The following is a 16,814-nucleotide window of genomic DNA, read 5'->3' on the forward strand; positions in this document are numbered from 1 at the left end:
TGCTGGATCCCGGTGTCCCAGGAGGCCCTGTGCTCACAGAACGGGACTCTCCCCGGTGTAGACCTGCGAGACTGGGCAGTGCCACTTCCAGAGGTGACCATGTCACCGGGGATACAGCACAGGGCCACGGTCTGTGACGTTACAGGAGCTTCAGTTGCAACATTCGTCGTGTTTCGCAACATAGCTGGAATTTGGCACATGCTAATAGCTCACTGAGAGCAAATGTAATCCTTTAATCATGGAGTTAATCTACTTGCGTCACTGATGTGTATTAACCCATTTAAAGATTTCATGTCTTCATGTGTTTGCCGCTGGGACCTGGGATGGACAGATTCTGTTGACCAATGTCGCCATCTACTGGACAACGACAATGCTGGTTGCAGAGATTTCAGAGAATCACAGCTACATTCAGCCTGTCGCAATTTAGACTGACCAATCCTGCTTCTGTCACCCCTCTCCCCCTGCGTTCCATTTTCTTGCTGTTTTTATTTTCGGACTGGATCCTGATGGAGAGGCTGTTCCTGAAATGTCTCCTGTCTTTGTTCCTTCTGAGCAGTGACTTCGTTTATTCTTTCATGGCATGTGGGCATCACTGGCAAGGCCAGCGTTTATCGCCTCATCCCTAATTGCCCTTGAACTGAGTGGCTTGCTAGGCTATTTCAGAGGGGCAGTTAAGAGTCAAACACATTGCTGCGGGTCTGGAGTCACATGTAGGCCAGACCAGGTAAGGATGGATTTATTTTCCTAAAGGGGTATCAGTTACAACAATCAATGATAGTTTCACCATCATTTAGCCCAGCAGGTTTATTAAGTAAATTTAAATTCCACCAGCTGCCTTGGTGAGACTTGAACCCATTCCCCTCCCAGAGGATTAATCTAGCCACCTGGATTCCCAGTCCAGTGACATTATCACTACACCACCATCTCCCCCAAGTATACTTCCTGTATAGTACTTGCTGTACATTACTTGCCTATTTTGTTTTTTTATTCCGTTTGCAATTTTGTCTATCTTAATCTTTATCTTCGCTTCTGATTTTTATACTCTTGTTCTCTCTCTTCAATCCTCTCCCTTCTTCCTTCCATCCTATTTATACTTTAATTTTTCTTACCCTCAAGTACCCATAACCCTGCACCATAGGTGAAGCACATCACACACACTCAGCAACAAGGGAATATCAGGAATCCCAGAGAGTGTTAAAAAAAAACATAGATTTTTTTGGCCAGCATTCATTGCCCATCCCTAATTGCCCTTGAGAAGGTGATGGTGAGCTGCCTTCTTGAACCACTGCAGTCCATGTGGTGTAGGTACACCCACAGTGCTGTTAGGGAGGGTCTATAGGGTTTTGACCCAGCGTCAGTGAAGGAACGGTGATATATTTCCAAGTCAGGATGGTGAGTGACTTGGAAGGGAACTTGCAGGTGGTGGTGTTCCCATCTATCTGCTGCCCTTGTCCTTCGAAAAACCTAAGTAAATTCCTGCAGTGCATCTTGTAGATGGTACACACTGTGTGAAGTCAAGAGCTGAGTTACTTGCCACTGAATTCCCAGTCTCTGTGCTGCCTTTGTAGCCACAGTATTTATATGGCTGATCCAGTTCAATTTCTGGTCAGTGGTAACCCCCAGGACGTTGTCGGTACTCGGGTATTGAATTCTGAACAAGCCCATTGGTAACAACGAATTATTAGATCAGGATTTCTTGCCGGGAGCATGACTTACCCGTACAGACCCCATCCCTCTTTCTGTATCCTGTGGGACAGGGCTTCCTGCTGTCCTGTGTCTCAAATTCCCTGTTCATCTTCCACCCCAGCCAGGTGTAGAAGGGGTTAATGTGGTTCTGGCCGGTCTGCTGACTGTGGCTGAACTGGCCGATAGAGACGAGCTGGGGCCTGAAGCTGGCGATGGTGCCGTTGCTCAGCTTAGGCTTTTCCAACCCGGCGCAGGACTTGGCATCGGCCAGGAGCAACTTCCCAGGAGGGCACAAGCACTTGTAGCTGCCAGCCAGATTTCGGCACTGGTAGGCACAGGGCTTGGGCACCTGTTGGCATTCGTCGACATCTAGTGCAAGAGAGGGGGAAGAGAGGCAGCAGGTTATAGTTGGGACAAAATTGAAATATTGTCCGTTGGAAACAACAGGAAAACGAGCCAGTGCATCACCCTCGCATTTCTAGCAAGTTCTTAAGGACTCGAGCCGCCTTCCCTGCTGATTCTGAACTTTGAAGGTCGGCAGTGGCAACTGCACAAGTCCTGCTGATATTCAGGGTAAGACCCTGTGATTGACGGGTGATGCCCTGACATGTGCAGGCAACTAACAGTCCCTTAGGAACTCAGAGGCAATGGCGAGGGGGTGTGAAGCATATGTATCAGCACCAGGAGCCCACTTACTGAGGCAGCACCCTCAGCGCTCCTTTATACAGCGGAGGCCTCAATGCTAACATGACTTCCGTTTGATATCAGGAAGACTTATTCATCTGTATCCTGGGCTTCCCATTGCTGAAAACCTGGAGATGCCAACTCGGCCCTGGAGTCTTGGACTCTGCTTCCAGCAACTCAGGCAAAAAATCATCAGACAGCTTAGACTGACCCAGGTGTATATTGCAGAGTTTGTTCATTTTTCCGGTTGATGTTTGGGGGTGGAGGGGGGGGGAGCGAGAGGGGATGATAACCAACAGGCTGTCAATGTCATGTGACTATACCTCCAGGAATCCATTCATCTCGAGTTGGCAACCCAGCCCCGACAGAGCATCTGACTCCAGACCTCCGCCCAAACCATTAACAGAATGAGAGTATGCCTTGGCAAAAACCAATGTTCCCTTTAATTTCTCTCTGCTGCGTGACCTGTTTTTTTGCACCGCACGGTCCCTTTAAGATTGTCGCATGGCTGCATACGAGCGTCGTCTTAAAGGGGCCACCGCTTGTGCGCAACCTGTTCGTTCCCTGCAGAGTGCATTCCCAAATGCCTCGCATGCCCCAACCAAGGGGGAATGTTGGGGAGACCTTTCTCCTGGACTTGGGTTAAAGAATGGTGCAAAACTGCAACAAGTCAATGGAGACGAGGGCTCTTTGGTGCTTCTGGCCTCAATTCTTTCCTCACGCGTGCCCCCCCCTCCAACCCCCAACCCCACCCCCGCAGCCACTTACCCAAACAGGGTCTTCCCATTCCCTGTGACCGATAACCCCGAGGGCAGCTGCAGTGGTAACTTCCCACTGTGTTCTCACACTTCTGGTTGTAACGGCACAGATGCTCCCCTGTCTTACACTCGTCCACATCTACATGAGAGAAACAGCTGGTGAGGGCGGTGGAAAAGTGGAATATTCCACCCTCTCCAAACAGGCAAGGGAGAGGGGTCAGCAACCAAACGTAAGGAGGTCAAGGGTCAAACGCCACAGGAGACTGATAAACTGTTCAAATTTATACTGAGCCCGAATCCCCAAGTGCTTCACCCACTCAGTCAAAAAGGCAGGTTTTAGAGAAGGGGAGAGAAGTACAGGGGCAGGAATTACAGAGCTCAGAGTGTAGGAGGCATGGCCACCAATGGTGGGGATGAGAGACATCGAGGGATGGTCAAGAGGCCAGAATGAGAGGTGCGCAGATATCCCGGAGGGTTGTGGGACTGGAGGCGATTACAGAGATAGATAGGGAGCGGTGAGGCGTTGAAGGGATTTGAAGTTGAGAGTTGAACTTTTCAAATCGAAGCATTGGTGGACAGAAAGGTCATGAATCTCAACAAGCACAGGGCAGACAGGACTGGATGTGAATTAAGACACAGGCAGCAGAGTTTTGGATGAGCTGAAGTTTAGGGAGAGACTGGGAAATCAGGCGTCAACATATCAGGTGCTCGTTCTCTCAAAATCAGTAGATGGTGAGTGGGAGTGTTCAGTTCCCAAACATCAAAGCTAAACTGAGCTCATCACCATCCCATAGAAATTGGCAGCATGGACAGAGTCCATTCAGCCCATTATGTCCATGCTGGTCAACGAGTAACCATCCAGCTTAATCCCACTTTCCAGTTCTTCATCTGTAACTTCAAGTGCATATCCAAGTATTTTTTAAAATGTTCTGAGGGTTTCTGCCTTTCAGATAGTGAGTTCCAGACCCCACTGCCTCCCACCTTCTGGGTGAAACGATTTCTCCTTGAATTCCCTCTAAATCTCCTACCTCGTCCCCTAAATAAATGCCCTCTGGTTACAGACTCCCTCAAACAAGGGGAATAGTGCCTTCCCATCCACCCTATCCAGACCCCTCAGTGTTAGGCACTTCAATCGGGCCTCCCTCAGCCTCCTCTGTTCCAAAGAAAACAACCCAGCCGAGCCAATCTTTCCTCATCACTAAAGTTCACCAGTCCAGTTAACTCTCCTCTGTACCCTCTTTACAGAACAGTCCCAGCCACCTCGCCACAAAGGCTGGCTTCAAAAACCCATTGCAAGAAAAGCTGTCCCAGGAGTTAACGGAGACCAACTTTCCACTGATACCTGAAAGGGTGAGGCACACGCACGTGGTACTTACCACCGCAGGTCCCGCTGGGCAGCCGCAGGGTACCAGGGGGGCAATTCTCCGTGCACTGGTATCCTCCCTCGGTGTTCCGGCACTGCTGGTCCAGCCGGCACACGTTCATGTTGCACTCGTTGATGTCTGTGATTGGAAAGGTAAACCCTCTGAATACTCGTTGCCTCTTGCAGCTTTAACAAGGCTGCTTCATGCAACACGCTTAACGTCAGCAATGGCTCAGTGGGGCAGTGCTCTCGCCTCCAAGCCAGAAGGTGGTGGGTTCAAGTCCCACTCCAGAGACTTGAGCACAAAGTACAGGTTGACCCCCGCCCCCCCCACCTACTGAGGGAGTGCTGCATGGTCAGAGGTGCCGTCTCTCAGATGAGGTCCTGCCTTCCCTCTCAGGTGGATGTAAAACCATCCCCCAGCACCATTTCAAAAATAAAGGCATGGGACTCCAGCCCAGAGTCCTGCCCAAAATTTATCCCTTAACCAGCCTCACTAAAGCAGGGGATCTGGTCATGATCACATTGCTGTTTGTGGGAGCTTGCTGTGCGCAAATTGGCTGCTGCATTTCATACTTGAAAACGGGGCTAGATTGGTTGGAAAGCACTCTGAGGTGGCCTGTGATCATGAAAGGTGCTATATAAATGCAAGTCTTTCTTCCTTTTCTCTTAACCGTATACCTTTTGATTCCTTTTCTTCATTGGCTGTTTCTTCTAGGGAGCCTTGGAAAAGAAAATAAAATGCAATCGAGGCCACGGGCAAGCCTTTCACCCAATGGGAGAAAAGGCGGCTGAGGGGTGACCTAGCAGAGGTCCTTAAAATTATGGAAGGTTTTGATCGAGTGGATAGAGAGAGAATGTTTCGTCTTGTGGGGAAGAGCAGAGCTGGAGGCCACCGAGATAAAATAGCCCCCGAGAAATCCGTTCGGGAATTCAGAAGAAACTGAGAGGAGCGAAGGAAGATAAGTGGAGGAGGCGGGAAGGAGGGGAGGTGCGGAGAGGAGCAGGAGAAAAACCCAAAGGGTGGTGAGAATGTGTAACGCGCTATCACAGGGAGTGGCTGAAGCGAATGGCGTGGGTGCATTTAAGGGGAAGCTGGACAAGCGTATGAGGGAGACGGGAATAGAGGGTAACGATGACAGATGCGGATGGGGAAAGATGGGAGGAAGCTCGAGTGGATGATAAACTCCGGCATGGACTGGTTGGGCTGAATGGCCTCTTTCTGTGCCCTTTACCCTGTGGAGTAGATACTCACCGACGCAGTGCTGCCCCAGGAGCTGGTAACCGGGCTCACACCCACACCGATAGGTGCCAATAGCATTGAGGCAGCGCTGTTGACACGGCGGGGTGACTGACTCCTCACATTCATTAATATCTAAAAGGAAGAGCAAAAGAGAGGAATCGAGTGAAAAGCAGCTGCAGCCCCTGACCGCTGTTGTTAAAATCCCACTTGTGGTATTGATCTCAGCCAAGACAGTGTTGAGGAGGCTACAATGGGATTCTGTAACCTGGACCTGAACAGGGAGGGGAAAGAAACATCAGTCAGATATCCTGCTCTTGATCAGCAAGTAAGTAACCCGGTGACTCCCTCTGAATGGGAGTATGGCAGGAATGTTACTGCATTAGCAACCTAGAGGCTCGGATTAATGATCCAGAGGCACGATGGTGGGATGGGAGGTTTAAATTCAATAAAAAACATCTGGAATAAATGCCAATATATGACATTAATAATGATGGTGAAACTAGGGAGGGAAATCCACCATCCCTACCTGGTCTGGCCTGTATGTGACTCCAGGTCCACAGCAATGTAACTGATTCTTAACTGAGCTCTGAAATGGCCGAGCAAGGCACTCTGTAGTCGGTGGCTCACCACCATCTTCTCACAGGATTCTTCTTGCACGTCCAGAGCCTCACCCCCCTCTGCACACTGCCCTCTAGGTGGCTGTGGTGGGGGAAGAGACTATTGTCCGCCTCCTTGTGGATTGTGCTTTTGCAAAGAAGATCTGAGAGAGAGGCAGTGGATTTTGCTGAAGTTCATCCCGAGCAGCGCTGTGACACTGGACTCTGTGCTCTACAGGCTGTTCCCAGGGGCACACACCGAGACAAACATCAGCTGCAGCTGGAGGATCATCAACTTGGTGAAAGACGCTCTTTGGTCTGCCCGAAACTGGTTGGTCTTCCAGCGCAAAGAGTTGTCCCCGATCGAGTGTTGCAGACTGGCACATTCCAAGGACCAGGACTATCTGCTGAGGGGCAGCCACCACAAAGGCACAGTGGGGAAAGGATACCATCTTAGGTCTGCCTGTCATAGTTTAGCGAGGGGCTGGAAACTGTTAAGCCCCTCGGGTGGTACCTTTGTCATAGAACAAATGTGGTAAATATCACGTGAAATTGCAATCGTATTGGGGCACCTCAGAGTGTCCCAGGCTGTAAGGAAAGAACTGGAACTGCACTTTCAGCAATGTCTAACTTGAACTGTTATGGAATGTAATTTTACAATTTTTTAATGAATGTGGTTTTTTTTGGGAGAAAAAAAATGAGTGATCGGCAATGAAATCTGGTCTTACTAGTGATGCTCAGATTCCACAGAGAAATTAAAACAAAATCGGACATGGCTATCAGGTGGGGAAGGGAAGCGGGATAGGAGGAGGAGGGGGAGTGGCAGGGGGCAGAGGGGGGAGGAGGAGGGGGAGGGGTGGGGGAGGGATGGAGGTGGGGGAGAGGAAGGGGTTGGAGTGGGGGGGGCAGAGCAGGAAGGGATGGGGGGAGGGGATAGGGACGGGGAGGCAGAGGGGGAGGTGGCAGAGGGATGGAGGTGAGGAAGGGGGAGGGGTGGGATTTGGGGGCAGAGGGGGAGGGATGGGGAGGAGAAGGGCGGTGGTGGAAGAGAGGGTGGGGAGATGGAAGCGGTGAAGAGGGGGAGGGGTGGGTGTAGGGTAAGGTCGGGGGGAGGGCGCAAGGATGAGTGGGGATGGGGAGGGGTGGGGAGAGAGGAGGGGAAGAGGGGGATGGGTGGGGACAGGAGGAGGAGGGGTGCGAGGGAAGAGGGGCACGGAGGGAGAGGGGTGGGTAAAGGACGGGAAGGAGGGGGAAAGAGGTGGGAAGGAGGTGGGAGGAGGGGTGAAGGAAGGATGCTGAGAAGGAGGAAAAAGTGGAGGTGTGGAGAGGAGCAGGAAAGGAAGAGGCAGAACAGTTGTTGACCCACTCTCTGGTTTCTGTCCATCACTGATGGATCCTCTGGCAAACATGGGCTTGCAAGTGGGCCCATGTTCACTGACTCATTGGCTTCTTTCCACCCGAATGTTTTTTCTTATGGATGAGATTCTTGATCCTATCGTACAGTTCATAGAAATTGCACATTTCTATTACCTTCACAATGAGCTCCTTCTGCTGACTGCTTAAAACCAATCCCACATCGCACCAGACAGCGATATGAACCTGCCTCATTCTGACAGTCTTGCCCAAAGTGACACATGTGAGTCCCGAGCTGGCATTCATCAATATCTGTCAACAATGGAGAAAAGAGATGATCTCGGTATTAAAATACAGATGATGTAGCTGTAATTAGACTATTGTATATAGACTCTGAGCACAGAACAAGGGGAAACTCTCTGAGAAAAGCGCTACAGATTGTGACAATCTTCATTGTCAGTGTCTGGGACAGAGCTCTTTAAATTTTATAAAGCTTCACTGAGGTTTTCCCGCTTAGTTTTTATGGATGGATGCAGAATGTTGAAGAGCCAACATCGCTTCTGTTCTTGGTGTAAATGCCAAGGGTATTTTCTTCCCTCTTTAGACAAAGGCCAAATTTTCCACTAACAGTAACAAGCCAAGTTATAAATACCCTCCTAAATCTTCTCCATCACCATGGGCATCTCTTATCTTCACAGGTTTTCCTATTGAGTGCCATGGTGAAGCCAGTGGGACAAACGCAGGAAAAGCTGCCTGTGGTGTTCTTATCAGGTTGTAAAAGCACCAGTCACTCATAAGGGAATGGGTAAACATGTTGTGGGTTCATTTATAAAGACTAAGCACATGAGAACAGACATACAAAGGCTTAAAGCTTGAAGACACATTAGGGAAGTAGAGCTGTCTGTGTGCTCTCTGTTGTAAGCAAAAGTGACACCAAAACTGAATCGCATGACACACTTCCTTTCAAGTGATTTCATGCTGCATTCCCTAAAAGGCAGATTACATTACTGCCCTTGGGCTTGTGGCAGGTGTGTGAACAGGGATTCCCCACACAGGACGTTCACCCTCCTCCGAACTAACAGCGTAGAGAATGACAGCACAGAAACAGGCCCTTCAGCCCAACCAGCCCTTGCTGCTTTTATGCTCCACATGAACCTTTCTCCCACATTACATTACCTACGTTACCCATCAACCCATCAGTTTATTCTTTTCTCCCTCATGCACGTGTTCAGCTCTCCCCAACTGGATCTACACCATTCATCATGTGGTAATGAGTTCCACGTTCTCACCACTCTCTGAGTAAAGAATTCCAAATTCTCTATTAGTAACTATCTCATATTTATGGCCCCTAGTTCTGGATTATCCCATGTGTGGAAGTATTCACTCTTCATCTTACTTATCAAACCTTTTCACGCTTTTAAAGATCTATATGAGGTCACCTCTCATCACTAGAGAAAGACCCTCGGCCTGCTCAGTCTTTCATGATAGTTAAAGCCTCGCAGTTCTAGTAAAATCCAGAGTGAGGCTGCATGAGTTCTCAGGGACAAAAATCAGCCAGATTATAAATTCAAGTTTCTTGACCCTCACACAATGTGGAGTTGTGAGGCGCAAATTGTTAAGACACAAATGAACTAAAATCAACCTAACCATCTTCTCAACTAATGTCAGGAACTTTAGCAATTCATCTATTTTGTTCCCCAATTCTCCAATTTTCTACCCTCTCCTGATAACCCCTGAACATTGCTGGGCTGATGGTTCCAAAGGTTCTGTTAACCCTCCAGCGCCTTGTCCAGGGGCAAGTTCTTCACATGTGAGTGTGGAAAGTTTTATTAATTAATCTATTTATACATTCATGGGATGCAGGTGTCGCTAGCTAGGCCAGCATTTATTGCTCACCCCTAATTGCCCTTGAGAAGGTGGTAGTAAGCTCCCTTCTTGAACCGCTGCAGTCCATGTGGTGTAGCTACACCCATGTTGCTGTTAGGGAGGGAGTTCCATGATTTTGACCCAGCGACAGTGAAGGAACGGTGATATATTTTCGAGTCAGGATGGCGTGCGACTTGGAGAGGAACTTGAAGGTGCTGGTGTTTCCCATGCATCTGCTGCCCCTGTCCTTCCAGGTGGTTGAGGTCGTGGGTTTGGAAGGTGTTGTCGAAGGAGCCTTGTTGAGTTGCTGCAGTGCACCTTGTGGATGGTACACACTGTGCATCAGTAGTGGAGGAAGTGCATGTTTAAGGTGACGGATGGAGTGACAGTCAAACGAGCTTGTCCTGGATGATGTTGAGCTTCCTGAGTGTTGGTGGAGCTGTACTCATCCAGGCAAGTGGAGAGTATTCCATCACACTCCTGACTTGGGCCTTGTCGATGGTGGACAGGCTTCGGGGAGTCAGGAGGTGAGTTACTCGCTGCAGAATTTCCAGTCTCTGACCTGTTCTTGTAGCCAGTCTGGTCCAGTTCAGCTTCTGATCAATGGTAACCTCCCAGGATAGTGGGGGATTCAGCAAAGATAATGCCATTGAATGTCAAGGGGAGATGGTTTGATTCTCTCTTGTTGTAGACGGAAAATTAGAAGCCATTCAACAATGGAAGGAGCACAGCTGAACCTGACTCTGTGTTTATGCAAATCCCAGATACACACTTGCCAGCAATCCTCAATGATAATACAGTTTGACTTAACAAACTCCAACCAACATGAAGCACAAAAGAAGTCACATTTAATCTTCAATTCCTGGGTGACATGTTCCAGCATTTAACATGTAAAATATAGAAGGTAAATGTCAGGGGTCTAAGACAGCATAAAAACAGATGAGGTAAAAATCCAATAATTCAGCTTCATCAATTTGCACAGCCTCTGTGCACAAATGAAGGGAGGAAAGGAAGAAATCTGGGATAAGGAGAAAAGCTGGGATTATTATAAATTTCATAGCAACTAAAGGCTTTCCAGCACTTTTCTTTCATTATGAATTGGTTAAAAAGCTGTTGGGGTGACTTCAACCACCAAGAAGGCATTTCCTGCGATACAACAGCGACTATACTTCAAAACAAAGCACTTCTTTGGCTCTAAGGCAGTGAAAGGCACCATAGGAAGATTGTTCTTCCTCCATAGTCACTGGGTCAATATCCTGGAATTCCCCATCATGGAAGCATGATCGCTACAAGAAGTTCAATAGCAATTTCTCAGGGTAACCAGGAAGTGGCAATAAACATGGCTTTGCCAAGATCACCCCACATCCCAACAACCACATTTTAAAAATGCAACTTAAGAGTATTGGTGAGGGATGTCAGTGCTGGGATACAGAAAACATCTCCAGTCAACATCAAGATAGTGCAAACTTCTCTCAATTTTTGTTCAGTAATGCACTTCAGGTCCAACAACACCATCTCCTATTGCATGAGGGAACATTTTCCAATCAGTGATGAATTGTGAACTGTTCTGAAACTGTTCTCCCCAGCAAACAGTTTGAAATTACACCAAAGCCAATTCCACATGGATTCATTTACAGCCAGTGTTACGAGCTCAAAGACTTCAATCTTTCTAATGTAAGGTCTTTATTGAAATGAATGTAAGATGACTGCCTGCAGTGAGTTCCTTGTGGCAAAGGTCACATGACAATGGCAAGCCCAGATAGGACATTTAGTGATGATTGCATTTCAAAATCCAAACATCTGTCTTTTCATAACAAACAAAAGACAAATTTGCATGCACATCACACATAACTGTGAGTTACCCACTATGCCACAACTGTTCTCAAGCATTCACAAACTGTTCGTTATTCTCATCAGCTGCTGCACATGCATTGCACACATAATCATTAAATCATGCAGGTCTCTTAATGGTACCCGTGCGCATTATCATTGGCTGTTCATTTGGGTGATGTTCCCTCTCTGGGGAGTGTTGTTCCTTTGGTATTTGCTGTTGCCGTGGTGACTGTTGCTGTTGTTCCACTTTTGTTGTTGGGAACTGGTGGACCTCTGGCAACAATGGTCGTTCTGTACTCTGTGCAGCTGGTGAGATCCCATCTTCCTGATTGGCTGCCTACATTGAAGGAACAGCTTCTCTAGTTGTGCATATATGCCTGTGGTTGTGCTGGCATATTCGGTTGTCACAGTGAGGTGACAACTGCTCTATACACATCCAAGTTGCTACGTGGGCTGACTCCTGTTGAGAGCACTGAAGGTTTGTACCATGACGGGCTCTCCAATGCTCAACTCTGGCAACGGTTTGGCAGTCTTGTCAAAATGAAAGTTGGCTTTCTGTCATTTCACTTTGTTCTTTTCACTCACACCTGTTACTGCTTCTGGCTTCAGTAGCATTTGTATAATTGGAAAGGTAGTTTGGGTATGACGTGTTGTTGGGCTGGACTACTTTCCATGCCTACAGTTGGTGTGCTTCTCCACTCGAGGATTGCCTTGTACACGTCTGTACTAGATTTGCTCGATTTCTTGATGATTCCTCTGGCGATTTTCACTGCTGCCTCAGCCTTTCCATTTGACTGGGTTAGTGTGCAGGTGATTCATAATGTTGAATTTCCCAATCCTTTGTGTAGCGGCTGAATTCTTCACTCGTGAGCTGAGGGCCATTGTCACAAAGGACATTGGCCAAAATGCCGTAGTGACTGAAGTGTGCTTTCAGGCATTCTACTATCTCTCCTGTCCTTGATGAAGTCAGTTGGCCTACCTTCTGGTAGTTAGAATAGTAGTCTACAGTGACAAGATATCCAGTTCCTGCTATAGTGAAGATGTCTAATCCCAGCTTCCTCCATGGTCCGTCTGGGATGTCATGCATTATCAACGGCTCTCTAGCTTGTTTACCTTGGTACTTGTTACAAGCACTGCACTGGCCGATGTGGTCCTTAATTTCATTGCTTATGTTTGACCAGTAGAGCACTTCTCTTGCCTTTCTCAGACTCAATTCAATTCCTTGATGTCTTGCATGGATGTGCTTCAGTGTCTCTCCTCTCATCTCCTTAGGGATGATGACTCTAATTCCTTTGTACAAGATGCCATCTTGGGCGGTCAAATCTCCCGAATGGCATCCAGAATGTTGTTAGAAAGCTGCTGTTTTCATCCAGCTTCACTCACCAGTAACCATCCTTCACACCTAGGGTAGTAAAGATCTTTGCCTTGGCAATTTGCAGCAAAATTCCTTCAATGGGTGGCATGGGGTAGTGAGATCTCTCCAGCGCTTTATTTAGATCCTCTGGGTCTAAGCACACTCTCAGCTTTCCCGATTGTTTCACTGCTACCATGCTGCTAATCCCATCTGTGGGAGTTGTCACTTTTGTGATTACTCCCCTCTTTTCCAGCTCTTCTATCATGTTTTTCAGGCTTAACTTTTCAGCTGGAACTCTTCTCAGCAAATGCTGAATTGGTCTTACACTCTCATCTACTTCGAGATGATATTCACCAGGTAGACATCCAAACCCTATACACATATCTTAGTACTCCTCTAGGATCTGTTCAGCAGTCAGTGAAATAGTGTGCTGTGACAGGTTGTAAAGCTCTATAGGCACATTCAAACTTTACCAGTCCAAACTTTAGACTTGCTCCAGCTGAGGTGAGTGGCTGTTGTGTACCGCCTATGATCTGGAATTCTAGATTTTCCTTCTTGCAATTGCATTGGGCTCTCAGATTAATTTGTTCTCTGGGTATGAGTATCGTGCCATCATATAGCCTCAACCTTACTTCTGAGGGCTTCATTTTTGGATTGCTATGTTGAGATACTTCGCACAGGTCTGTGAAGGTCATGATGTTGCACAATGCAGCCATGTCTATCTGACACTCAACGTTCACTTGATGTTCTCCTTCTGCGGTCATTACTGTGACAGTCACAAACCACTTCTCACCCATAGACTTGATGGAACCAAACTCTTCATCAGACTCTTCTGCTGATATCTCTATAGTAGTCATCTGTATTAGGCTTGTTTAGCTTCTTTCTAGACAAACGTTTGTGTGCAAAATTATTTGGCTTCTTGCAGTTAAAACACTACTTTCCTCGTCCTGGCCAATCCTTCTTTTCCTTTGCATGATGTCCTCCGCAGTATTTGCATCCTGCCCTTTGTCTGCAATTGACCTGCTCTTTCGGCCTGGAATGTCTCTCAGCATAATGTATCTCCTAGTCTGTTCTGCCATACATATATTCTAGATGATGTTTTACAAACTCTGTGTTTCTGCACATGTCTATCGCTTTCCTCAGAGTAAGATTCTCCTCCCTCAGTAGGCCTGCTCTCACTGTCGGATCTCTTATGCCTAAGACAGTTCTATCTTCATCTTTTAGTTGCCTGAACTCACATGATTCTGCGAGCTGTATTACTGCAGTTACATACTGATCAATGGACGCTTTTTCACCTTGGGTCCTAATGTTGAACACATACTGTTCATAAGTTATGTTCACTTGGGGTTCAAAGTGAGCCTTCAAGGCTTTCAAAATTTTTGCAGTCTGTCTTTTTTTGTTTTAGGTAGATTTAGGGTGGAATACAAGTTGTAACAGTTTCTCCCCAGCAGTGTTTAAAGTGCTGCTACTCTTATCGACTCCAGCTTGTTACTTAAATCTGTAGCAATCTCATAGATTTGCCATTGTAAGTGGAAAAATTGCCAGTTCTGCTGCATATCTCCTTTCATTTCAACAGCAGATGGGAGTAGAAAATTTACAGTCATTTTTGTCTCACCCAGTATTTTACATGCAGCCTTCAGCTTGTGTTAGTTTTTCCTTATCTATGTTTTTTAAGCAGCTTTTAGCAGGTTAGAAGATTTCAGTGTTCCTCTTTCAGTAACTGTGACATCTCAAAACTCAATCTCTGCTCCACTTCTGACACCATGTTGTGAGTTCAAAGGCTACAGTCTTTCTAGTGTAATGTCTTTATCAAACTCAATGTAAGATGGTTGCCTGCGGGGAGTCCCTCATGGCAGGGGTCACATGACTAAGGCAAGCCAGATAGAACATGTCGTAATGGTCGCATTTCAAAACCCAAACAGTCAGGAAGGGAGAAGAATCACTTCTGGATGACTAGGCAATACCTATTCTAATTCAGTCTCAGTAATTATAGAAACTACAGCCTACCTGTACAGTAGGAGGCCGCATCAAGTACAAAACCCCCTGGACAGTGGCCTCCATTGGAACCTGAAACACACAACAAGAAGCATTAAAAGAAGAAAGCAGTGACAAGGCCACCCTTCCTGCAGCCACTGACTGATTTTTAAAGTTCTTATTTTCTACACTTAAACATTGACATAAAGATAAAAATTGAAAGGGGACTGAATGAGTTTACAAATACAAAGCAAGCTGAATCATGTAAGTATTTTAAATTTCTATATACTCTAGAAAGGACCATCAATCCAGAGCACTACTTTATGTTGTCAGCTGTGGCTCAGTTGGTAGCCACTGTCACCTCTAACCTAGAAGGTTCTGGGTTCAAGTTCCTGCTCAAGACTTGAGGAATCTGGGTGAATGGTCTGGTATGGTTCTGAAGGAGGTGCTGCTCAATGTTGCAGGTGTCAGCTTCTGGATAAGATGTTGAGCTGAGGCCCTGTCTGCTCTCTCAGATGTACATAAAAGATCCTGAGGCACTAGTTCAAACAAAAGCAGTGGAATTGTTCAGGCTGATATTTATCCCTTAATTAACATTATCAACAAAAAGATTAACTTACCATGACCACGTTGCTGTTTCTGGGGGTTTGCTATGTGTAAATTGGTTGCTGCATTTCTTACATTACAGCGCTAACTACATTTCAAAAGTACTTCATTGGCTGTAAGGCGATTGGATGCACTGAGGTTGTGAAAGGTGCTATATAAATGAAAGGTTTATGTTCCACTGTTTAAGCCATTAGAGTGGGGCCAATTTTGCTGGGAAATCCCTTAATACTTGATGTTATTTCTAACCTCTTCTAAAAGCTCAGGCTGTGGCGAGTTGTTTTACAGGCTTTAAATCAATCCCAGGAAATGAGTCTCTCTTAAGGAGTAGCTCAAAATAATAGTCCAACAAGGTGTCTCGCCAACAGGAATGCATCTCTGAACGCTTCTTCAAAAAAAGGCTGCTGATAGTAGGAGTGCCCTTCAGAGTCTATAATGTTCCTGATTTCAGTCATGTCAGTGTGAGTCGGTGCTGAGTGGAGGTCAAAATCCTCTAAAAGGGAGGCAAAATTGGATATTCTGAGCCTTTGTCACATGCCTCCTGGTGTCCTGGCCAATAATGGTACCTCAACCAACATCAAGAAAACTGTTTATCACTTGGTAGTACAGGACTTGAATATTGTGAAAAGAGAGACATGTTGCCAAGACTTTTCATCTTGCACTCATTAAAACAAATACAAAAACACCAAATTTTCAAATGATCACAACAAGGAGAAAAGAGTGCTGATTGATTGGCAAGCCATCTCTAATAAGCTGAGGGGTTGCCATGGAGAAAGCAATAGGGAACTAGAGGCTCCTCAAGCTTCTGGGTAATTCAAAAAAGGAGCAAGTCTTGAACATATTCCTTTTGTTTGCAGAGAACTGGTCCCTGTGTATGAATGTATGTCGCTTCTAGCAAGTGTAAATGGGGCACGTTACGAGCTTGTCTGATTATCTTAAATTGGTTGTTAGTATAGCAATTAGCACACTCAGGATTGTTCAGCAAGTACTGTCCAATCATGAAATCACATCTAAAATAGACATTTTGTTCTGGGTTTTGCAAGTGCAGGCTGGTTAGGTATGGTCTGTACTCTGCATATTACAAAAGCTTCTGCAACATGTCTCTCTTTTCAGCAGAACTGATTGTCTGGGAATTTATACATTTACTCACCATGGGAGCTTGCTGTGCACAAGTTGGAAGGCCGTGTTTCCCTACACTGCAATAGTGGGCATGCTTCAGAAGTACTTCTTTGGCCTTAAAATGCTTTAGGTCTTCCTGAAGATGTGAAAGGCTCTATACAAATGTAAGTTATTTCTCTTCCCTGCTAATGGCTGGCTGAAGTGTGGCACCAGAATCATTAAACAACCAACAATGAGATTAGCCGCTGATGGGGTCAGAGAGGAATTTGCCAGAGTACTTTGTCCCTTATTGGCCCTGGGTTTGTTTTCTGTTTTTTGCCTCTTTCAGGAGATTAAATGGTTGCCAGGCAGTTCAGAGGGATCGGGTGGTACCTAGACATCA

At 46.6% G+C, this 16,814-nt stretch overlaps 1 protein-coding gene across 1 annotated transcript in view; it reads right to left on the reverse strand.

Annotated features, from left to right (window-relative positions):
• LOC121281526 (hemicentin-1-like) overlaps positions 1 to 16,814 on the reverse strand; it is a 566,775-nt gene that overhangs the window by 16,702 nt on the left and 533,259 nt on the right. The window contains exons 102-111 of the mRNA XM_041194473.1: positions 14,744 to 14,803; positions 13,369 to 13,580; positions 11,524 to 11,719; positions 8,695 to 8,745; positions 8,365 to 8,436; positions 7,861 to 7,995; positions 5,747 to 5,866; positions 4,505 to 4,630; positions 3,139 to 3,267; positions 1,717 to 2,055 (exon numbers count right to left, since the gene is read on the reverse strand). Of these exons, the coding sequence (XP_041050407.1) occupies positions 1,717 to 2,055; positions 3,139 to 3,267; positions 4,505 to 4,630; positions 5,747 to 5,866; positions 7,861 to 7,995; positions 8,365 to 8,436; positions 8,695 to 8,745; positions 11,524 to 11,719; positions 13,369 to 13,580; positions 14,744 to 14,803 (1,440 nt within the window). The remainder of the gene's footprint in view (positions 1 to 1,716; positions 2,056 to 3,138; positions 3,268 to 4,504; positions 4,631 to 5,746; positions 5,867 to 7,860; positions 7,996 to 8,364; positions 8,437 to 8,694; positions 8,746 to 11,523; positions 11,720 to 13,368; positions 13,581 to 14,743; positions 14,804 to 16,814) is intronic.

This window comes from Carcharodon carcharias, chromosome 8, assembly GCF_017639515.1.
Source record: "Carcharodon carcharias isolate sCarCar2 chromosome 8, sCarCar2.pri, whole genome shotgun sequence".
NCBI classification, from domain to species: domain Eukaryota; kingdom Metazoa; phylum Chordata; class Chondrichthyes; order Lamniformes; family Lamnidae; genus Carcharodon; species Carcharodon carcharias.